Here is a 24,683-nt window from a genome sequence, read left to right on the forward strand (position 1 = left end):
GGTTGATAGGTTCTTGATTACCAAGGGTGTCAAAGGTTATGAGGAGAAGGGGATTTAGAGGGATAATAAATCAGTTATGGTAATTTTAGCTGAGCACTGGGTATGTTGTGTTCACTTGCTTTCTTGCCAAAATTATGGTGATTATAAAAATTACCTTTCTGTGTGGGCAGCAATGGATAACTAATTCCTTTTCTATTTCAACTTGAATTGGTGAAGCTCTGAAAAACAAAACCTGATGCCATTATCTTGGACAATATTATTGATAATAATTCTGATTCGTTATTCTGCTTGCATGTATCTTATAGTCACTACTAGTCAAGTGCACTCTTGTTATTCTTCCTGATTAAGTTTCTTGCTCATAATTAGATCAGTTTATAGGATTTTATTGTGCTTCAAAAAAAGATGCGTAAATGTGGTCGATTGACTGCAATAAAATAGTATTTTGTATGGGTTCATGAGAAAAAGAATCAAGGAAGGTATATATGAGGGTCTGTTTTAGTTGCGGACGACAGGGAGAAGAAACAGGAATAATGAAATTGCAACCCTAGGATTCATAATGGGCTGAGAGGCCTCCTTTCTGTGTCATTATGGGTATAAGGTAAATGCTGCACCGTTAAGGAATCTTCTTTTGTGAACGTTGGGGGAACTAGTGAGATTTTTAATTGTAGTTAGAAGCAGTAAATGTAAGCTAGAAATAAAGACCTAAAAAGGAGATAAGCAAAAAAAAATAAATCTTCACAGAAAACCTTTTGAGAAATGTGAAATTCTCAGCTATTGGAGAAGAGCTCCAACATTTGGTATATTTGTCTCTGGAAAAAGGTGCATATTGTAATGAATGAGGAACAACTCTTTGGGTGGCTTAGATTAGAGATTGTGTTAGTGTGATAGCAAAATGGTAAATTTGAAAGAAAAACAGACTTTATGAGCTGAAAATGATTTATGGCATAATGCTTCAATGTTCATTTCACTGGCCTCTGTTTCCTATACTAATGGTTTAATGCATGCACATGTGCAAGGGTTGAACAACCTGGGCTTGATGGTAAGAACATGCAGAGTATTCATTTATATAGCATTTTAACTGGACTGATACCCAGCAATGATCATAAAGCAATGCAGTAGCAACATGGAAGATTTTAGTTCAGCACATTCATATTACTGTGCATTATTTTTAACAAACTTATCTAATCAAATATTATCTTATCAAAAGTTGTTTACTATAGCGTTAACACTTTCAAATTTCTTTTAGGTAATGGACCTTGTTTAGGTTTTAGAAAGCCAAATCAACCTTACCAGTGGATATCCTATCGTGAAGTAAGTAAACTACTTCCTTTTCCATGAAGATGCCAATGCATATATGAAAAATGGAACAGTCTAATTTGTGTAGTCTAAAACTTTCTGATGAGTTAAGACTCAGAATAACTTATTTCAAAATTGAGAAAGTCTGTGGGTTGTTGTCAATGCTTCCCATTTATGAAGATCTTAGAAAAGGTTTTTTTTTCAAATAACTGGAGAAATTATACAAAAGAGGTGATCTCATTGTTCTAAATGATAACCGCAGGTCTTTCTACAGCTTCTTGTAGTGTCTGTCGTATATAAATTTCACACTTTTGCATTCAGCTCTAGCCTGATCCTGTTTTCAGAGTTTTCCTTCATACTCTTGGACTTGTTAATACCAAAATATCTGACTGGTTCATCGTTGCTGCTACTTACATCTGAGAGAAGAGTTTAGCAGTAGGCCAGGACTTTCAGAAATGCTGGTATTCAGGCAGGGTGCTCATACCCTCATAACTGTCTCCTTGGTAACTTCTAGCCTTGAGTGCTTGTCTTCAAGTAAACTGCCTTCCGTGAATACGTTCTTCAAAACCCTGTGTTGATTCTTCTGCCCCACTGGGGAGGTTTTCCCACCCGACTCTTATTGTTACAGCATGAATGTGCCTACCAGCATTGTTTTGGAACAAGTACAAAGGAACTTTGTGCCTTTTTTTTAAAGGACCTTTGAACCAGCATTAAGGAATTTGCCAATAAATCAATGGGAAAACAGCACATAAATTTGTAGGTCTCAATTTCATGAAACAGATTTTGAAGTCCAGATCTTGCCTTGTATATCGCAAGGTGATCTATGTATTTAAATTGCTCTCTGAAATATACACTTGATGGCACTTCCTTTACCTAATAAGGTATCCACTGAGTGCAGTGTAAAACTTGAGATAATGGACAATCATGTAGCGAGCATTCATGTTATTGAGGTATTAGAAACATAGAAAATAGGTGCAGGAGTAGGCCATTCGGCCCTTCGAGCCTGCACCGCCATTTATTATGATCATGGCTGATCCTCCAACTCAGAACCCCGCCCCAGCCTTCCCTCCATACCCCCTGACCCCCGTAGCCACAAGGGCCATATTGATTCACACTGGCATGATTTTCCCACTACTCTTTAAGTAGCTGATTTACTGTATTGGCAAATAAAATAGTTGTTTGATTTGATATTTTCACTTTGTTTTCTAGGTTATTGATAGGGCAGAATTTGTGGGTTCAGGAATTTTCCTTCGCGGCTACAGGGGAGGGAATAGTGAATATATTGGGGTGTTTGCCCAAAACAGACCGGAGGTGAGTTTCTCTTAAAATTTTTAAGCAATTGTATTGTTTGCCATAAATACAGCAATTGTTTTAATTCAAAGCAATAATCATAATACCCATGAAAATGACGCTGAAATGCATGTAAATGCTCTTTCATTTCTGTTCTTGCATTTTTTGGTGTGAAGCAACAACTTGAGGGAGAGCAGAAGTATCAGCTTTATAAGTTTCCTGGAAAGTACTGCAGGGGAAATCTGCCTGTTATTTTCATAAAGAAGTAGTTTTCTGCATTTGGCTAGTGTTGGCAGATGCAAGAGGTTAACCCACTGGCCCTAAAAAGGGATGAAGTTTGAAAGTGGGCAGCGTCTCCTCTTTTTTTTAAATCTCCTTTTCCAACTGGAGACAGCATTCCCAGGCTGACATGAATATATTAGTCCCAGAACAACCCTGATTCCCCAACTTGTACTCCACCAAATGCAGGAACTTCAATTTGAATGTCCTACTTTTTGATGCTAATATTCTCAATTAATTCATGATCTGTTCAAGAGGCATAGAAACAATCCAAACCTACCTCATGAAAGTACGAGCTAACACAGACAGGAGTAGAAATCACTTATTTTCTTATTGTCTTAACTTGCAGAAAATAAGTGAATTAAATGTATAATTCGCTGAGTCCTAAAGTAGACCTAAGTTGCCTTAATCTTGTGTTCTCACTATGGAGATGGTCATTCTGTGGTACCTTGATCAACAATGTCGGAGGTTTGGTCATAGAGTATGGTTATCTGTAGATTTACTAAGTGCAATGGATAGAAAAAAAATATTGAGAGTGTTGAGATTTTATCTTGGTCATTGTGCCATTCATTTCACTGAGGCATGCCAGAGTGATGTCTCTGGGAATGTCAGCTCAGGGTAGACTGTAAATGGTGGGGCACAAAGGTGAACTGATGAACATGAGTGTTGGGATACAAGCTCATAAATCATGTTTTCCTTCTTCAGGAATGCCATGGTATATAAGGGAGGGGATAATACAGTGTGATACAGCTGCCTAAAGCACCACTTCAGCCACATGTGGTTTTGTTCTGGTGATCATTTGGAATGATGTGAATGCTCTGTAGTGGGTGGAGCTTCACCACGATGTGGCCTGGATTGAAGCATTTCAGTTGTAAGGAGAAATTGTGGGGTGACCTGATAGAGGCGTACAAGATTATGAAGGGGACAGGGAGCATATATTGTACAAATCTTTTTTCCTCAGGATGTGGGGTTGACTAAAACAAGAGAACCTGTATAAAGTGAGAGGTGGGAGAAAGAGTAGAGATCTGAGGGGTATTTTTACCCCCACACTATTACTGGACTGATCTGCCTGAGGGACTAGTGGAGGCAGGTATCCTCCAAATATTTAATAAGCATCTAAGCAAGCAGTGACTTATCATGGCATAGAAGGCAAGTAACAAATTTAGTTAAATGCGGTTTGTTCGGGTAACTGCAATGGTTGGATTGGGCATGGTGGGCCAGAGATCCTCCTCCTGTCCTATGTGGATCTTGGTACCGTTTTAATAGAGGTAAAATTCCATGTTCAGTAAGTTTCAATGATAATAAAAATTATGATGATGAATCCCATAGGGAAACTTGTTTATTTTGTGCATTTTCTAAGACAAAATCTTCCAATTCTTTGACCTCACTTTAATAAACTAGCTGAATTATGGTGTAAAGTGTTTATAAATGTAATAATATTCCTCCATCCCACTACAGTGGGTTATTGTTGAACAGGCTTGTTACGCGTACTCCATGGTAGTGGTACCATTGTACGACACATTGGGAGATGAAGCTGTTTCCTATATCATAAACAAAGGTATGTTTACTCTAAGTTAATTTAATTTGTTGCCCTTTACCTTTGTCTTCATGTTTTCTGTTTTTAGTTTCCTTCCTCAGGAAGGAAACTGAGTAACTCAGGACAGATCCCATTTTCCTTTTTTCCAAATAGATGCGTTTTATTTTAGCTACGTTATTAAAAATAAAACCTTAAAGGTTGCAGTGTTCACTTCCACAGTTGCTGCCTGCCACGTGCTTCCGTGCAAAGAAGTCTGTCAGTTCAGTCAAAGGTTCAAAATAAAATTTATTATCAGAGTACATACGTACATGTCACCACATACAACGCCGTGACTCTTTTTCTGTGGGCATACTCAGCAAAGCTATACGACTGTAACTGTAAACAATGGACAACAAACTGTATAAAAGCAGATATAAATAAATAGCAATAACGATCATGAAATAACAGGATGGGAGTCCTTAACTGAGTCTAGTTATCCCTTTTTATTGAAGAGCCTAATGGTTGATGGATAGGAACGGTTCTTGAACTTGGTTGTGCGAGTCCTGAGGTACTTGTACATTGCACCTGATTGCAGCAGCTAGAAAGAAGCATGGTCTGGTTGGTGGGGATCTTTGATGAAGGATGCTGCTCTTCTACGGCAACATTTCATGTAGATGTGCTCAGTAGCTGGGAGGCTTTTTACCCGTGATGTACTAGGCCAAATCCAGTAACTTTTGTGGGATTTTCCACTCAACAGTAATGCAGCCAGTCAGCACACTTTCTGCCACACAGCTATCGAAGTTTGTCTTGGTTTTTGATGGCATGCTGAATCTCCACAGACTCCTGAGGAACTCTGTCAGCTCAGTGTAATGTTCCATAAACTTTTATGGATTTCTGGGTAGGAGTTCCAATCTTCAGACTTCTAAAATGTAAAAAAGTACTGATTCAGTGCAACTGTCTTCATATAAGTAAACATTTATGAAAAAATAATTGAGTATATGAAGGAACGATGGGGAAATAAAGAAGAACATCCAGTCACTGGCTGCTTTATTAAGTTCTTCCTGTACCTGCAGCAGAATGATGTTGGGTCAGATCAGGTGCCTCCCTGATCGTGCTGTGTGGTGGATGATAATCTGCTTGTACTTCTCAGCACAGAGGATTCCATTAATTCTGACCAGATCACCAACTCCATTTGCAGAAATTCAGCCCCAAACCTGCAAGGAACCTCTGTCATGCTTCACTGTTGGCTGCAGACACTCATCCATATAGCGCTATCCAGCTCTTCTATGGACAAATTGCTTCCTGTTTGTGCCAAAAAATTCAAATTTTGACTTGTCAGAGCACTTGCTGCTATTGTTCAGCACCCAATTCCTTGTGTTTTTCTGTGTAGTTGAGCCTCTTGCCTTGTTTACACTTCGGAGGAATGGCATTTTGACTGTAACTCTTCCATGAAGACCACTTCTGACAAGACTTCTCCGGACTGTAAAAGGTGTACTTGGGTTCCGATAGTTTCTGTGAGTTCAGAGCTGATAGCAGTGCTGGACGACTTCCAGTTTAGAAAGGACCTCAGATGCTGTATCTCTCGTCTCTGTATTCAGTTTCTGTGGTCGACCACTGCATTTCTGGTCCTCAGCCTTGCCTGTTTCTTTGTGCATCCTCAAAAGCTTGGACAGTACACCTTGAAACTCTTGTCTGCAGTGAAATTTCTGCTTGGGACAGAACTTACCGATGCAGCATCATCACCTTGTGTCTTGTTGCTCTGCTCACTCTTGCCATGGTGTAAGAATTGATAATTTGAAGGTTGATTTACCACATCTGCCACAATCTCACTTTTTAGTCTGGTTGTCCTTTACCCAGTTCGATTCTATTTATACCCACTTCTTTTTCAGTTAATCAGTTTAGTTCATTAAATTCATTGTGTCATGTATATTTTGGATCTGTTTTTCCTCTTTGAAAAAGAGTAAACTTTTGATATTTTTGGGCCGAGACCCTCCTTCAGGATTCTTCTGGGTCTTGAAGAGGGGTATTGGCCCAAAATGTCGACTGCCTACTCTTTTCCAAAGATGCTGCCTGACCAACTGAATTCCTCCAGCATTTTGCGTGTGTTGCTTTAGATTTCCAGTATTTGCAGTCTTTCTCGTGTTAACTTACACTGGGCTATATACTTCCCAAAATAATGAAGTTTTTAATTTCAAAAGTGATCTAATTAATAAGTTAATTTAATGAAGTTCAAACATTTTTGTTACATTTAATTTTTTGGAAAATGAATGTTTGGAAAACTATGATTTTCTTTTTTTTTCTACTGACTCATTAACCCAAGAGATTAATTTTGCCTTGGATGTTTTTGTTTAATTTAAAAAATGTGGGGTGCCGAAGACTTTGGCACAGTGCTTCCACATGATTGGCTGATTAGATATTTGTATTAATGAGCAGGTGAACAGGTATACCTAATAAAGTGGCCACTAAAGATACGTGTCTTCATATACGTAAACACTTGTGGAAAAAATAGGTGGATATACAGAGGAATGAAAAGGAAATAAAGCAGAATGTATTTTCCTTAATTAATTTACTTCCAGTTAAAGCATTTCAAAATGTGAAGCTTGATGTTCTGTGCTCAACTTTATAGTAAATCAACTATTAAACTGGATGAGCAGGTGACAGTCATGGATGAAAATTAGACAAAATATCTACCATTCTTCACATAGCATTTGTTGTGACTAATTGTTGTTAGTCCCAAATAGGGGTAACAAACTGTATAAACTCATATTTTTATTTTTAAAAGTTTGCTTTAGATTGAAGTTTCTCCAAGGAGGCAAATAATATGTTTCTTTCCCAGAAATAACTGATGGGTTGTCTCAGCTCCTTTGGCTTGTCATTTCAACTAAGTAGAGGAGCTGCAGCAGGAACATGAAACAAATTGCTTTCTGCTCCGCTCCTCGTGGAGTCAGAGTCATACAGCCTGAAACTAGGCTTTTTGGCCAAGCTTGTCCATGCAGAACGAGGTGTCACTCTGAGCTTGTCCCATTTGCTTCGTCTGGCCATATCCTATCCATGAATCTGTCCAAATGTCTTTTAAAGATTGTAGTTGTACCCTCCTCAACCACCACCTTTGGTGGCTTGTTCTATATATTCATCACCCTGTTTTACTAAATATAAATTGTATGAAAGCAGCTTGATTATGAAAGAGGTCAGAGGAGAATGGCCAGACTGGTTCAAGCTGACAGGAAGGCAACAGTAACTCAAGTAACCACAGATTACAACTGTAGTCTGCATCAGAGCATCTCTGATTGCATAGTATGTTGAGCCTTGAAGTGGATGGGCTGTTACAGCAGCAGAAGACCACAAATATATGCTCAGTGGCCACTTTATTAGCTACCTCCTGTACCTGATAAAGTGGCCACTGAATGTATATTTTGTGGCCTGTCACTCCTTACGTTTTGTCTCCAGTTGCACTCTGATTTTAGTCATGCTCTACATAAGTATTTTGATGTAATACTTCATTGGCCATTTCAGTTTTAGGCTCTGAACAAATCTGGAATGTGTAATCCAAGCTGCATCACTGTGTGGTACGGGGGCGGGGGGGTGGTGGGTGGGGGCTACTGCACAGGACCAAAAGAAGCTGCAAAGGGTTGTAAATTTAGTCGGCTCCATCTTGGGTACTAGCCTACAAAGTCCCCAGGACGTCTTCAGGGAGCGGTGTCTCAGAAAGGCAACGTCTGTTACTAAGGACCCCCCAGCCCCAGGGCAGGCCCTCTTCTCATTGTTACCATCAGACAGGAGGTCGAGAAGCCTGAAGGCACACACTGAGTGATTCAGGAACAGCTTCTTCCCCTCACTTTTTGAATGTATGTTATTTCTGTTTTTGCATGATCTTTAATCTATCCAATATAGATATACTGTAATTGATTTACTTTATATACCTATTCTTCTATATTATGTATTGCACTGAACTGCTACTGCTAAGTTAACAAATTTCACGACACATGCCAGTGATAATAAACCTGATTTTGATTCCCAGACTACCTGTGGTTTTACTTTTGCCAAGACAAATTAATTTTATTGGAGATGCAACTGGAACTAATTTGTTGGAATTAATTTTATTAATTGCTTGCAGCCCTGAAATGTGCAGGTTGTCAAACTTCCTGGACTCCAGTCTGTTCTCAGAGTAGGCTGAGTTCACTGGAACCATGACAACAACATTTCTGAGCATTTGCCTGGTTTTGGCTGGTAGGTGGGGGTGAGCTGGTGGAAGAAAAAAAAATAGAGAATTATTTTGTATTACAATAACTTGCGCTTCTGGCAATTGAAGCTTCAAAAGATAAAGATTAACTTTGTTTTTAATATGTACATTGAACTATACTGAGCTACTGAGGTGACTTTAAACTAGAATGGTTGGGGGGTGGGAATCAAATTAAAGCGGCTAGGTGTGAGGAGGTTAGTTCACAACAGAGGGATGGGAACCAGTGCAGAGAGACAGAGGGGTGTAAAGTGAGCGTAGAAGCAAAAAGTACAAAGGGGAAAAGTAAAAGTGGCAGGCCGACAAATCCAGGGCAAGCATTAAAAAGGGCTAAGAGAGTTGTAAAAGAGCGCCTGAAGGCTTTATGTGTCAATGCAAGGAGCATTCGTAATAAGGTGGATGAATTGAAAGTGCAGGTTGTTATTAATGATTATGATATAGTTGGGATCACAGAGACATGGCTCCAGGGTGACCAGGGATGGGAGCTCAACGTTCAGGGATATTCAATATTCAGGAGGGATAGACACGAAGGAAGGGGAGGTGGGGTGGCGTTGCTGGTTAAAAAAGAGATTAACGCAATAGAAAGGAAGGACATAAGCCGGGAAGATGTGGAATCGATATGGGTAGAGCTGCGTAACACTAAGGGGCAGAAGACGCTGGTGGGAGTTGTGTACAGGCCACCTAACAGTAGTAGTGAGGTCGGAGATGGTATTAAACAGGAAATTAGAAATGTGTGCAATAAAGGAACAGCAGTTATAATGGGTGACTTCAATCTACATGTAGACTGGGTGAACCAAATTGGTAAAGGTGCTGAGGAAGAGGATTTCTTGGAATGTATGCGGGATGGTTTTTTGAACCAACATGTCGAGGAACCGACTAGAGAGCAGGCTATTCTGGACTGGGTTTTGAGCAATGAGGAAGGGTTAATTAGCGATCTTGTCGTGAGAGGCCCCTTGGGTAAGAGTGACCATAATATGGTGGAATTCTTCATTAACATGGAGAGTGACGTAGTTAATTCAGAAACAAAGGTTCTGAACTTAAAGAGGGGTAACTTTGAAGGTATGAGACATGAATTAGCTAAGATAGACTGGCAAATGACACTTCAAGGATTGACGGTGGATATGCAATGGCAGGCATTTAAAGGTTGCATGGATGAACTACAACAATTGTTCATCCCAGTTTGGCAAAAGAATAAATCAAGGAAGGTAGTGCACCCGTGGCTGACAAGAGAAATTAGGGATAGTATCAATTCCAAAGAAGTAGCATACAAATTAGCCAGAGAAAGTGGCTCACCTGAGGACTGGGAGAAATTCAGAGTTCAGCAGAGGAGGACAAAGGGCTTAATTAGGAAGGGGAAAAAAGATTATGAGAGAAAACTGGCAGAGAACATAAAAACGGACTGTAAAAGCTTTTATAGATATGTAAAAAGGAAAAGACTGATAAAGACAAATGTAGGTCCCCTGCAAACAGAAACAGGTGAATTGATTATGGGGAGCAAGGACATGGCAGACCAATTGAATAATTACTTTGGTTCTGTCTTCACTAAGGAGGACATAAATAATCTTCCAGAAATAGTAAGGGACAGAGGGTCCAGTGAGATGGAGGAACTGAGCGAAATACATGTTAGTAGGGAAGTGGTGTTAGGTAAATTGAAGGGATTGAAGGCAGATAAATCCCCAGGGCCAGATGGTCTGCATCCCAGAGTGCTTAAGGAAGTGGCCCAAGAAATAGTGGATGCATTAGTGATAATTTTTCAAAACTCGTTAGATTCTGGACTAGTTCCTGAGGATTGGAGGGTGGCTAATGTAACCCCACTTTTTAAAAAAGGAGGGAGAGAGAAACCGGGGAATTATAGGCCGGTTAGCCTAACGTCGGTGGTGGGGAAACTGCTGGAGTCAGTTATCAAGGATGTGATAACAGCACATTTGGAAAGCGGTGAAATGATCGGACAAAGTCAGCATGGATTTGTGAAAGGAAAATCATGTCTGACGAATCTCATAGAATTTTTTGAGGATGTAACTAGTAGAGTGGATAGGGGAGAACCAATGGATGTGGTATATTTGGATTTTCAAAAGGCTTTTGACAAGGTCCCACATAGGAGATTAGTGTGCAAACTTAAAGCACATGGTATTGGGGGTAAGGTATTGGTGTGGGTGGAGAATTGGTTAGCAGACAGGAAGCAAAGAGTGGGAATAAACGGGACCTTTTCAGAATGGCAGGCGGTGACTAGTGGGGTACCGCAAGGCTCAGTGCTGGGACCCCAGTTGTTTACAATATATATTAATGACTTGGATGAGGGAATTAAATGCAGCATCTCCAAGTTTGCGGATGACACAAAGCTGGGTGGCAGTGTTAGCAGTGAGGAGGATGCTAAGAGGATGCAGGGTGACTTGGATAGGTTGGGTGAGTGGGCAAACTCATGGCAGATGCAATTTAATGTGGATAAATGTGAAGTTATCCACTTTGGTGGCAAAAATAGGAAAACAGATTATTATCTGAATGGTAGCCGATTAGGAAAAGGGGAGGTGCAACGAGACCTGGGTGTCATTATACACCACTCATTGAAAGTGGGCATGCAGGTACAGCAGGCGGTGAAAAAGGCGAATGGTATGCTGGCATTTATAGCGAGAGGATTCGAGTACAGGAGCAGGGAGGTACTACTGCAGTTGTACAAGGCCTTGGTGAGACCACACCTGGAGTATTGTGTGCAGTTTTGGTCCCCTAATCTGAGGAAAGACATCTTTGCCATAGAGGGAGTACAAAGAAGGTTCACCAGATTGATTCCTGGGATGGCAGGTCTTTCATATGAAGAAAGACTGGATGAACTGGGCTTGTACTCGTTGGAATTTAGAAGATTGAGGGGGGATCTGATTGAAACGTATAAGATCCTAAAGGGATTGGACAGGCTAGATGCGGGAAGATTGTTCCCGATGTTGGGGAGGTGTAGAACGAGGGGTCACAGTTTGAGGATAGAGGGGAAGCCTTTTAGGACCGAGGTTAGGAAAAACTTCTTCACACAGAGAGTGGTGAATCTGTGGAATTCTCTGCCACAGCAAACTGTTGAGGCCAGTTCATTAGCTATGTTTAAAAGGAAGTTAGATATGGCCCTTGTGGTTACAGGGGTCAGGGGGTATGGAGGGAAGGCTGGGTTCTGAGTTGGATGATCAGCCATGATCATAATAAATGGCGGTGCAGGCTCGAAGGGCCGAATGGCCTACTCCTGCACCTATTTTCTATGTTTCTATGTTTCTATACAGTGAAATGCATCATTGTGCATCATTGGCCAACACAGTCAAGGATTGTGCTGGGGGCAGCCTGCAAGTGTTGCCACACTTCTGGCGCCAACGTAGCGTACCCCCAACTCACTAACCCGAAGCCTGGCCGTAGGTCTTTGGAATGTGGAGGAAACTGGAGGAATCTCACGTAGACACGGGGTGAATGTACAAACTCCTTACAGACAGCAGAGGGAATCGAACTCCGATCAGTAGTTGCTCGTGCTGTAAAGTGATTGCGCTAACCACTACAGTTCTGTGTTGTGCAGTGTGATCATCAAATTTATCACAAGCTAAACCACAAATCCACTGTGAGTTAGTGAGGTTGGTAAAAATAATTTGGAATGTTCTTGGAAGTCATATGAGTTGAGGTAAGGTTCCACACAGACCATTTATCATCTCCTGAAGCAATGTGGCAAAACTCATGCCAGAAGTATTCTTTAGCAAGGATCATAATGTTTTCTTAACACTGTGATATAATCTAGCTTTAATGTAATTGGAACTGACCTTACAGTTTAAATATTTACCAGTTTTCTTCTTGCTCTTAGCGGATATTGAGGTTGTAATCTGTGACACAGCAGTCAGAGCAGAAACCCTACTAAAGGGGGTGGAAACTGGGATAACGTCAGAACTAAAGATGATCATTGTCATGGATCCTTTTGGAGAAGATCTAAAAGAACGAGGAGTTAAATCTGGAGTTGAGCTTGTTTCTTTAGCGGAAATAGAGGTGAGATTTCTGTAAACAATTCATATTGTGTGTGCTGCCTGTTTGCAGTACATGCACTTTTAATTAATGGCGCAAAGAGATGAAAGATAAGAAGATCATTGTTTAATATTGCTGCTTATAGCCATCATGCCTTTGCTTTTTTGTAAACATTTTCAGTGATGTGAGATCTGTTTCAGAACATGAACTGTGTTTCATTCCTTTTGACATTATTCGGAGGGGTGGATATACCTTGGAAATATTTCTTAAAAACAAGGAACATTTACCTCGTAAAATTTACTGAGTAACTCGTTATTTCTTTTATTTTTGAGTTCCAATATTTGTACAAACATTAAGTCATCCATACAAATATTGCCATCCATTGGATAGGATTGAAATGAAACTATCACAATTTTTTTTTCAGTCCTTAAGATAATGTCTTTTTTGAGACGTTGCAAGTGTTATTACTCCAATGTACTCATGTTTTTTTGTATAATATAACAATAAAAAGATTTGAAAAGAAAAGAAATGAAACTAAATGCTTTGGATCAGATTATCTAAGGGATCTATGTATGGATGTTAATATAATTTGTGTTATCTGATTTTCCATGAGTTTATCCCTGAGAAACAAATAATTTGCCAGTTCATTCTTCTTTTCTGTCTCCATATAGGAACTAGGAAGGGGAAAGAAACAAAAACTGAAAGTAAGTAAAACTCCGTATTTATTTCCAGTGCTCCTACTCAAGTTAGAGTGCAATTGGTTTGAATGTTATTTAATGAGCAAGCTAATAATTCAACCATATAGTTTCAGGATTATGATTTTAAATTTTGTCTTAACATATTAAAATCCCCTCTAAGAATCCCTCACTCACTTTTCCTTCTCTTACAATACTTCTTTAAGCCTACACCTTTAACCAGTGTTTAATCATCTCTCATGATATCTCCCTTCATACTTCAGTTAAATTTTATTTGTGATTGGCTTTGTGAAACACCTGAAGGATATCTCAATGTTGAGTCTATTCTGCCCTGATAGTATGCGATGATGACCAGAGTACAACGAGATCTGGGTGTCCTTGTTCATCAGTCACTGAAAGTAAGCATACAGGTACAGCAGGCAGTAAAGAAAGCTAATGGCATGTTGGCCTTCATAACAAGGGGAGTTGAGTATAGGAGCAAAGAGGTCCTTCTGCAGTTGTACAGGGCCCTGGTGAGACCCCACCTGGAGTATCATCGACAACTGCATTGGCGCTGCTTCCTGCACGCATGCAGAACTCGTTGACTTTATTAACTTTGCCTCCAACTTTCACCCTGCCTTCAAGTTTACCTGGTCCATTTCTGACACCTCCCTCCCCTTTCTAGATCTTTCTGTCTCTGTCTCTGGAGACAGCTTATCCACTGATGTCTACTATAAGCCTACTGACTCTCACAGCTATCTGGACTATTCCTCCTCTCACCCTGTCTCTTGCAAAAACGCCATCCCCTTCTCGCGATTCCTCCGTCTCCGCCGCATCTGCTCTCAGGATGAGGCTTTTCATTCTAGGACGAGGGAGATGTCTTCATTTTTTAAAGAAAGGGGCTTCCCTTCCTCCACTATCAACTCTGCTCTTAAACGCATCTCCCCCATTTCACGTACATCTGCTCTCACTCCATCCTCCCACCACCCCACTAGGAATAGGGTTCCCCTGGTCCTCACCTACCACCCCACCAGCCTCCGGGTCCAACATATTATTCTCCGTAACTTCCGCCACCTCCAACGGGATCCCACCACTAAGCACATCTTTCCCTCCCCCCCTCTCTCTGCATTCCGCAGGGATCGCTCCCTACACAACTCCCTTGTCCATTCGTCCCCCCCATCCCTCCCCACTGATCTCCCTCCTGGCACTTATCCGTGTAAGCGGAACAAGTGCTACACATGCCCTTACACTTCCTCCCTTACCACCATTCAGGGCCCCAAACAGTCCTTCCAGGTGAGGCATCACTTCACCTGTGAGTCGACTGGGGTGATATACTGCGTCCGGTGCTCCCGATGTGGCCTTTTATATATTGGTGAGACCCGACGCAGACTGGGAGACCGCTTTGCTGAACATCTACGCTCTGTCCGCCAGAGAAAGCAGGATCTCCCAGTGGCCACACATTTTAATTCCACATCCCATTCCCATTCTGACATGTCTATCCACGGCCTCCTCTACTGTAAAGATGAAGCCACACTCAGGTTGGAGGAACAACACCTTATATTCCGTCTGGGTAGCCTCCAACCTGATGGCATGAACATTGACTTCTCTAACTTCCGCTAGGCCCCACCTCCCCCTCGTACCCCAGCTGTTACTCATTTTTATGCACACATTCTTTCTCTCACTCTCCTTTTTCTCCCTCTGTCCCTCTGAATATACCTCTTGCCCATCCTCTGGGTCACCCCCCCCCCGTCTTTCTTCCTGGACCTCCTGTCCCACAATCCTCTCGTATCCCCTTTTGCCTATCACCTGTCCAGCTCTCGGCTCCATCCCTCCCCCTCCTGTCTTCTCCTATCATTTTGCATCTCCCCCTCCCCCTCCAGCTTTCAAATCCCTTACTCACTCTTCCTTCAGTTAGTCCTGACGAAGGGTCTCGGCCTGAAACGTCGACTGCGCCTCTTCCTATAGATGCTGCTTGTTCTGCTGCGTTCACCAGCAACTTTGATGTATGTTGTTGGAGTATTGTATGCAGTTTTGGTCTCCAAATTTGAGGAAGGATATTCTTGCTATGGACGGAGTGCAGTGTAGGTTCACTGGGTTAATTCCAGGGAAAGCGGGAATGTCATATATTGAAAAATTGGAGCGACTGGGCTTGTATACACTGGAATTTAGAAGGATGAGAGAGGATCTGATTGAAACACGTAAGATTATTAAGGGATTGGACATGCTACAGGCAGGAAACACATTCCCGATGTTGGGGGAGTCCAGAATCAGAGGCCACAGTTTAAGAATAAGGGGTAGACCATTTAGAACAGAGTTGAGAAAAAACTTTTTCACCCAGAGGGTTGTGGATCTGTGGAATGCTCTGCCTCAGAAGACGGTTGTGGCCAATTCTCTGGATTCTTCCAAGAAAGAGTTAGATAGAGCTCTTAAAGATAGCGGAGTCAAGGGATATGGGGAGAAGGCAGGAACAGGGTACAGATTGTGGATGATCAGCCATGATCACCATGAATGGTGGTGCTGGATCGAGGGGCCGAATGGCTTACTCCTGCACCTATTGTCTATTGTCTATAGAACTATGTACAATGAATGATGTGCCATTGAGTAAAGCCCCTTCTCCCCACGAGGAACAGGCAGCCTCTCTGACTGCAGCCGAGGTGAGGAGGATCCTAACCAGGGTAAACCCGCATAAAGATGTGGTGTTGGACAACATACCTGGTTGGGTGCTGAGCGATTGTGTGGCCCAGCTAACTGAGGTCTTAATGGACATCTTTAGTATCCCTTCGCAACAGTCTACTGTCTGTGCAGACTTCAAGATGGCCACCGACATTCCGGGGTCCATGAGAGCATCTGTAACTGACTTGAAAGATCAGTTCAATGTGGCTCAGATCTCAACAAACATGAAGTGCTTGGACTGGCTGGTAATGGATCATAATGAATCATTTTGAATCCCTACATTGGATTGTTTCCAGTTCACTGATGATCTCATAGCCTCAACCTTCCATTCTGTCCTGCCCTACCTAGAAGACAAATCTTCATGCTCATGGTTGTTGTTCATCCACTTCATTTTGGCATTTCACTGTATCATTCCTTACAGTCTAGTGGATAGAGCTCATTAGGAGACTCAACACCCCTCTCTGTAATTAGATCTTTGACTTCTTATTGGAAAAGGCCCAGACAATCTGAGTTGGCAGCAGCACCACAAGTCCATCACAATGAGCACTGGTGCCCCCCAGGGTTGAGTGTTCAATGTGTTGCTGTTTACACTGCTGACTCATGACTGCTCTGCCAGATCCAGCTCCAGCTGCTCCAACAAGTTCGCTGATAATAATGCAGTGGTTGGCCTCACCAGCAACACTTATCAATCAGCATACAGAGAGTAGGTAGAGAGACTTGTCAAATGGTGTGAGAACAACCACTTGAGTTTGAACATGGGCAAGACAACAGAGATGATGGTGGGCTTCAGGAAGGCGCAGGTCAGCCACTCTCCTTTGCACATCAATAGCTCTGCCATGGAGAGAATGAAGAGTGCAAAGATCATTTGTGTCTACGTAACGGATGATGGAACCTGGACCCACAACATTTCCTCATTAGTCAAGAAGGCACAGTAATATTGACACTTTCTGCAGAGATCGAGACCTGCAAAGTTCCAAGCTCCCACTCTAGCAACTTTTTGTAGGAGCTCCATCGCAAGTGTCCTCTCTGGCTGCGTTATTGTGTGGTACAAAAACTGCAAGGAATCGAACCGCAAGACCCTACAGAGGGCAGTAAAAAAACTGTTGAGAGGATCACCAGGGTCTCTATCCCCCCACTTGTAACCTTTACCAGGAGCCTTGCAGATGAAGGACCTGAAGCATTGTTGAGGATCCTGCTATCCATCCACAATCTCTAACCCACTGCCATCAGGATTAGGACTGGCAGAGCGGGTAACAACAGCTTCCCTCCGGCTATGAGACCAAGAAATTCCCTGCCCCACCAATGAGATCTCATCACTGGGACAGTGAGCTGTTTATTGTTTACTGCTTACCTGTGCTGATATGCACTTTTAAATATATTTTATTAACTTATTTGTGGTAATATTTTGGTTTTTTTGTGCTGTGTGTATTATATGTTTTGTGGGTGCACCATAGTCTGGGGGTATGTTATTTCATTTGGCTGTGCATATGGACAGTCAGATGACAATAAACTTGAACTTGACATAATCAATCTCTATCTGTATATCACACCAAAATATTAATTTTGCATTGTCCTGCAACTTGCCATACTTGAGAAAATAAAGAGATTTGATTACTATTTTACTTAGTCAAATGGTTCAATCCAGCAATATTTGAACAATCAATTTTGTTTTGAAAATTAGGATATTGAGTTTGAAACTTTTCTACCAAGAACAAGTGTAGTTCTTTGAAATTACTTCAGAAATTGGTATCGTAATACCTTTCCTCACTGACAGTAATATTCTTTCATTGATTTTGTAATCAAAGCTATCCATATTCACTACCCACCCCCATTAACAATACATTATTGTTAATTAATAGAATTGTGGTGTATTACCAGCATTTTCTGTTTTCAGTACTTTATTTATACTGTCAAAACCAAAGTACTGTATATTTGAACTGGAATTTGCTTGAAATAGCAAATAAAGGCAGCATCTGCACAGAGAGAGAGACACACACACAGATTTTTCAGGAATATAATGGTTCTGATGGAATTTAAAAATTTTGCCCTCTTCATATGCCAGATATCTGAGCATTTTCAACATCTGATTTATTTCTGTTATGTGGTTAGACAACTTGCACTTGGCAAGGCAAATACATTGCAAATCTGTTCAGACCCTCTGAACAGATGTGCAGACTGGCCCTCATTTTTTAACAGAGGCAGCTGGAAAATGGGTCTCCCCTCCATTGTTATCTAAGTATTTCCTCAATGTCCCCCATGTCTCCCTTCACCCCATTCCCCCACCTCTGACGTAACAGGGATGGGATACCCCTTGTTCTTACATACCATCCTATAAGTCTGTACATTTGACATACCATTCTGCACAACTTCTGCCATCTCCAATGGATCTGACCACCAGGTACATCTTCCCCCTTCCCTCTCCACTTTCCACATGAACCACTTTTGCTGCGGCTTCCTTGTCTGCTTGTGCCTCCCCACCGATCTGCCTCCCGGCTCTTATCCCTGCAGCTGTGCGAAGTGTTCCACCTGGCTCTTCTGTGCAGAGATAGCAAAACTTCCTGGAGTGCTATTTTAATTTTTATTTGCTGTCAAAACGCTACCATTGTGGCAAGTAACCCATACTGGTTCAATTATCTAAATATTTTGGTTTCTTGTGTGTGTAAGTGTGGGGGTATAATTTTGGTTTAAAACCATAACACAGGGGAGCAATATTAGGCCATTCAGCCCTTCAAGTCTGCTCCCCATTTGATCGCAGCTTATTTATTTTCCCTCGCAACCCCTTCTCCTGCCTTCTCCCTGTAACCTGTGACGCTGTTAATCCCTGCTGTAAGTATCCCAATAATTTAACCTCCACAGCCGTCCGAGGCAATGAAATCCACTATCCCTCATTTGTTACCTTCAGTGATGCTGGAAATTTTTCCAATGGAGTTTCCATTTGATAATCTTTTACCTTGTCTCATTCCAGCCACCGCATCCTGATGATTTGGCTGTTATTTGTTTCACCAGTGGAACCACAGGCAAGTACCTCGAAGAAAACTGCCTTGTTTACATTTTTATATGTCCATTCCTACTTCCTCTTGTCAAAGTATTAATGATCTTTTTCTCTGACTGCAACAAAATAGTTCTGTGTTAAATAATTTCAATGTCCCAGTTATTTTATTTATGTCACTTGTTAGTTTTTGGCTGAAAGAATATATGAAATCTACTGTTTTTGTTTTAAAAGTTCATTTGATGTCATAACAGTTGACCCCGATTTAAAATTACATATGTTAATTTTTCATTGCTTTTGATCGTGATGATGGACTGATGCCGATTTGTAATGTGATAATTAAACTTGATTACTGTTGCTCTTTCAGGAAACCCCAAAGGGGCACTGCTGACTCATGCAAACATTGTGTCTAATCTCTCTGCTTTTATCAAACTTACAGAGGTAAATGTCAGACCTTTCCAGTAAGTCTTTGTTAATATGTGCTGCCAATATGTAAGTTGATTCTCTGCATCTGTAACAGTTTTGAAGTAAGGATTTTAAAGATTTCAAGTGACAGAATAATCTTCAGGTTGTAATGATTTTATAATTATACCTTCCGTGAAATGTATGACTCCTAAAACATAAATGCTTGTATTAAGAGTAGAGGACTGAGTGAAGCTGGCGCGACTAGCTGTTTTGTATATGGCAAAGGTCCACAAACAACAATGATGTGAATTTATCAGATTATCTCTGTTATTTCCTTGTGTGGGGGTATTGGAGAGGCATACCAGAGCACTGGGAGATTCCCCAAAGTTTCAAAACTAGAGAGGTACAGTGGATTCTGGTTAGTTGAAACACAGCACATTTTTGCCCAATTTGGACTACCCCATTGAGCTGAAGTTTCATGGAAATAGTTAAATAGATGTAAAAATACTGAGAGTGAAAATGAAACTATTTCATTTCTTCAACAAATTAGGAACTAAAAATAATTTGAAGGTATCAACACATCTTGAATGTTACAAATTATGTATTTAAGTAAACTACAGAACCAATTATAATACTACCAATGCTACTATAGTACTATAAAACTGTATTAGTTCCTAGTAGTTAACAATGGAGGAATTCATCCAGTGTATGGTGCCATGTGTGGGTGTTCATGGAGGAGTAGCACCTCTGGTGAAGGAGCTTGTCATGTCCATTCTGGGTCACCTCGCTCACTTTTGGTCTCCGCCAGCCCCTCAGCCTCTTGCATGCAACAGTGGCCACACCCCGATACACCACTTCAACAGGCAGGCTAAACTAGATGAGGGAAACAGGAGGAGCTTGTACGCTTGTGAAATAGAAACATGCCTGTCCTAGCATGTGAAGTCAGCTTCAGCGGACTGGGCGGATGAGATCAACAGTGAGATCCAACGGCCAAGAAACTGGTTCTGCAACGCTTTGTGGAGAGCGGAGGACATGATTAGGCACAGAAAATGTCATGGTTATCCACTGTGACCAAGGAAGATCCTAGTTTGCGCTGGCTACCCATACCACTGGACCTAGACTTCTGAGGTTGAGAGAAGATAAATGTGCCAATACAATGGCTTTTCCACTTTAACAGCTCTCCCGTACGGGTTTCACTACCATCATTGAATGCTACGGTCAATCAACATGCTACTGCGTTCTTTTGATTGACTGCAGATGAACAAAATTAGCACATGCACCCACTGCGGATAATGAACTGTCTTCATACAAAGCTTTCGACGATTCTGTCCTCCAAATTTTCATTGTAACATTCAAGATGATTGTTGATAGCTTTATATTCTTTGTAGATCCTATCTGGTTGAAGTTATAAAATTTGTTTCGTTTTCACTCCCGGCTTTTCGTGGCATCTCCAAGGCTGATTGCCTGAAGCCGCAGTGAGCAAAATAGTTCTAAGTTGTTTTACTACTTATTTCTCGCCAACTATCAGTGACAAAAAAATCACTGCTTTTGGAGCACAAACACATGCAACTGGTGTTATTTAAAAACTGTTCACTGTAAGCACGGTGTAGTGTCTAACGGCCATACAAGTTCATGTGATTGACGCTCCTGTCCCAATTAAGCAGCATATTGTCGCAAATAAATGAAGGGAATCCCAGCTTTTTGTTCTTTAAGAATTGTTGCAAATAAGTGGCTTCCAGAATCCATGATATTTTGAAATCTAGACACTGCAGTTAAGCAAGTGACTAAAGACACCTACCTGCAAGATACCTACAGATAATCTGTTTGAGTGCAGGGGTTTCCAACCTTTTTTTATGCCACGGACCTCTACTATTAACCAAGGGGTCCACGGACACCAGGTTGGGAATATCTGCTCTAGAGATATTGTGATGATCACAGTTCAATTATTTTCATAACTAATGGGCATAATTATGGTTAGCAAAACAATGATTGCAACATACTACATACAATATTATACACATTGTTAGAAGATGTATGGCAAACCAAGGCAAAAGGTATAATGCCTTTCTAAAAACCTAAGGCTTAAATACTTGATATACACAGAAAAGTGAAATGAAACAGTTAAACTTCCAGTGAACAGCTGGAGGTAAAATTGACTATACATCTTTTTCTATTTTATCTTTGTGGTTCACGGTTGCACATACAATTTTATTTGATTAAAAGAAAATGGTAGTTTATGTACTGAATGTAAAGCTGTGTATTTATAGTTTACCATACTGCAGCAAATGGTCAAAAGTTCTTGAACTTGGTTCTAGCAATGCAATTAACAAGTGGAAAATTCTGATGTAATGGCACTCTATCCTTTATAATTACGCTCTCAGTTTAAACTTAATATCGATCTGATCTATCTTTTTTTCCTCTTTCCTTTCACTCCATTCTTTTCTTCAAATCATGTAGAAAGTGAATGTGCCCAGTCCAGATGATACTCTAATCTCTTTCTTGCCTCTGGGCCATATGTTTGAAAGATTGGTGGAGGTATGTGTCTCTGGTTAATCTGTGTACTATGGATCATGTGTTATGTTTTTACAGGGACAATGGGTGACATCACCCACTGACATACACATTTCCTTTTTACCACTTGCACACATGTTTGAGCGCCTGGTACAGGTAAGACACAATCTGTAAACATTAAGATGTATTTCAATATTCAGCATGGTTTAGTGGGCTTGTGGAGAATTTGTCTTCAGAGTTATTACTATTGTATTAGTTGTTTTGTGGATTACTGTAGTATTGTGATTGTTATGTTTTTGGAGAAAGCCGAAAGGAGATTAGTCCAGGGTAATTCCTGAAATGAAGGGTTTGTCTTATCAGGAGAGAGAAGCTAGACAGCTCGAGTCTGTATTCCTAAGAGCTAGTTGAATGAGGGGCAAATTACTCCAACGTATCAGATCCTAAAGGGATCCTGACTGGATGACTGTTGAGATGTTTTCACTAGTAGGAGAGTTACAACAAAGGGGATAAAACTGCAAGGTAAGGAGCTTGTGCATGGATCTTCAAAACAAAGGTGCATGGAAATTTCTTCTCTCAGAAAGTAGTGAAGCTCTGTAAGTCTCTGTCCCAGAGGATGTTGGAGGCCAGATCATGAGATGTGTCTAAGGTGGAGATAGATCAGTATTTGAAAGATAGAGGAATTGAGGGTTATATGGAGCTGGCACAGGAGAGCACTTGAGGCCAGTATGGATCAGGCATGATCATATTGAATGAAGGAATCGCCTTGAGGGAGGGGGCCTACTCTTGCTTCTCTTTCATGTTCTTATGATTTTTGTAGAGCATTAAGCCAAATACAAGGACCAACACTTCAATGGTATTAAATCTAGTTCTACCACAATGTGCCCCATGACCCTATAACACAATGGGTTTTTAAAATAAATTAAATACTAGAGGTGAAAAACTAATATCTGTTCTGGCAAATAGTTAAGTAGATTTTTTTCTCCAGAACTTACCTACTTCGCTAATGTCCTTCAGGAAAGGAAATTTTAACCAATCTGGCCTTTACTTGGAGTCCCTTCATGTTATTGCCTAATAACAGATACCTGAATAAGCCAGAGACCACTCAAAGGACGGTTGCTTATGACTGATAATTGTTAGCCTTGCCAAAATTGTCCAATTTTCATAGGAGTGTAATTAAAAGTAGGAATAGTGGATGAAAGTAGAGGCAACCTCTGCATTGTGGCCATTTAGGTAATTGAGATTCAGAAGTCTCAAACCATTTACCTGACAATTGGGATGAAAATCACCCTCACAGAATCTGAGGGAGGAAAACGTAAATAAATAAACCAGAATTTCTTTTCAGCCTCTGATCTTTTGAGGCCTGCACAGAAAATGCGGCTTTGTGATATGGAAAATGGCGATAAGGGCCATAACGTGAGTAACATACACAGAATGCTGCAGGGACTCAGCAAGTCATACGGATCTATCGAGAGGAATAAAGAGTTGACGTCGATTCTTTATTCCTTTCCATAAATGCTCCCTAAACTGAGCTCCTCCAGCATTTTGTGTGTGTTGTTCTAGATTTCGGGCATCCAGAGTCATAGGCCTGTAGGTTGTATATTTCTGGACCATAATATGGTGACTTCACCGATATAGGCAGCAAGGCCCCCAAATGGTCCAGAAATATGCCAGACATCAATTAGTGTTACCGATGTGTGGTCGACTGCACTTGTGTGATGAAACTTCCTTCTGTCATTTGAAAGAGGAGAAAATTTACGTCGCTTTGCTTTTTAATAAGATGATGGAATTCAGTAAAAGGTTCGACATTTTCATTTAAACAAAATATATTTAGTTTGGCCTGCTGTGCAGAAATGATACAAAGTAAACTTAATGAGTATTAAATGTTGGGGCATTTAAAAAATTTTATAGATTTTATATGAAACCATATTTGCTTTCATATATGGGACCTCTACTTTTCGTGATTTTTATTAACGACCTGGATGTGGGGGTAGAAGGGTGGGTTGGCAAGTTTGCAGCCAACACAAACGTTTGTGGTGTTGTAGATATTGTAGAGGATTGTTGAAGATTTCAGAGACATTGATAGGATGCAGAAGTGGGCTGAGAAGTGGCAGATGGAGTTCAATCTGGAGAAGTGTGAGGTGGTACACTTTCAAAGGACAAACTCCAAGGCAAAGTTCAAAGTAAATGGCAGGATACTTGGTAGTGTGGAGGAGCAGAGGGATCTGGGGGTACATGTCCACAGATCCCTGAAAATTGCCTCACAAGTAGATAGGGTAATTAAGAAAGCTTATGGGGTGTTAGCTTTCATAAGTCGAGGGATGAAATTTAAGAGTCGCGATGTAATGATGCAGCTCTATAAAACTCTGGTTAGGCCACATTTGGAGTACTGTATCCAGTTCTGGTCGCCTCACTATAGGAAGGATGTGGAAGCATTGGAAAGGCTACAGAGGAGATTTACCAGGATGCTACTTGGTTTAGAGAGTATGGATTATGATCAGAGATTAAGGGAGCTAGGGCTTTACTCTTTGGAGAGAAGGAGGATGAGAGGAGACATGATAGAGGTATACAAGATAGTAAGAGGGATAGATAGAGTGGATAGCCAGCGCCTCTTCCCCATGGCAGCTCTGCTCAATACAAGAGGACATGGCTTTAAGGTAAGGGGTGGGAAGTTCAAGGGGGATATTAGAGGAAGGTTTTTTACTCAGAAAGTGGTTGGTGCGTGGAATGCACTGCCTGAGTCAGTGGTGGAGGCAGATACACTAGTGAAGTTTAAGAGACTACTAGACAGGTATATGGAGGAATTTAAGGTGGGGGCTTATATGGGAGGCAGGGTTTGAG

General features: G+C 41.1%; 1 protein-coding gene across 4 annotated transcripts in view; it reads left to right on the top strand.

The window, feature by feature from the left end:
• LOC134347168 (long-chain-fatty-acid--CoA ligase 1-like) overlaps positions 1-24,683 on the top strand; it is a 186,952-nt gene that overhangs the window by 116,778 nt on the left and 45,491 nt on the right. For 3 of the 4 annotated variants that reach the window (XM_063049399.1, XM_063049396.1, XM_063049398.1), the window contains exons 4-11: positions 1,247-1,311; positions 2,506-2,607; positions 4,324-4,423; positions 12,439-12,617; positions 13,265-13,297; positions 18,906-18,957; positions 19,297-19,370; positions 21,924-22,001. In XM_063049399.1, coding sequence (XP_062905469.1) covers positions 1,247-1,311; positions 2,506-2,607; positions 4,324-4,423; positions 12,439-12,617; positions 13,265-13,297; positions 18,906-18,957; positions 19,297-19,370; positions 21,924-22,001 — 683 coding nt within the window. Of the gene's footprint in view, positions 1-1,246; positions 1,312-2,505; positions 2,608-4,323; positions 4,424-12,438; positions 12,618-13,264; positions 13,298-18,905; positions 18,958-19,296; positions 19,371-21,791; positions 21,870-21,923; positions 22,002-24,683 lie in introns of all 4 variants that reach the window. The other variant, XM_063049397.1, reaches the window with a different exon arrangement.

This window comes from Mobula hypostoma, chromosome 5 (genome assembly GCF_963921235.1).
Source record: "Mobula hypostoma chromosome 5, sMobHyp1.1, whole genome shotgun sequence".
Lineage (NCBI taxonomy): Eukaryota > Metazoa > Chordata > Chondrichthyes > Myliobatiformes > Myliobatidae > Mobula > Mobula hypostoma.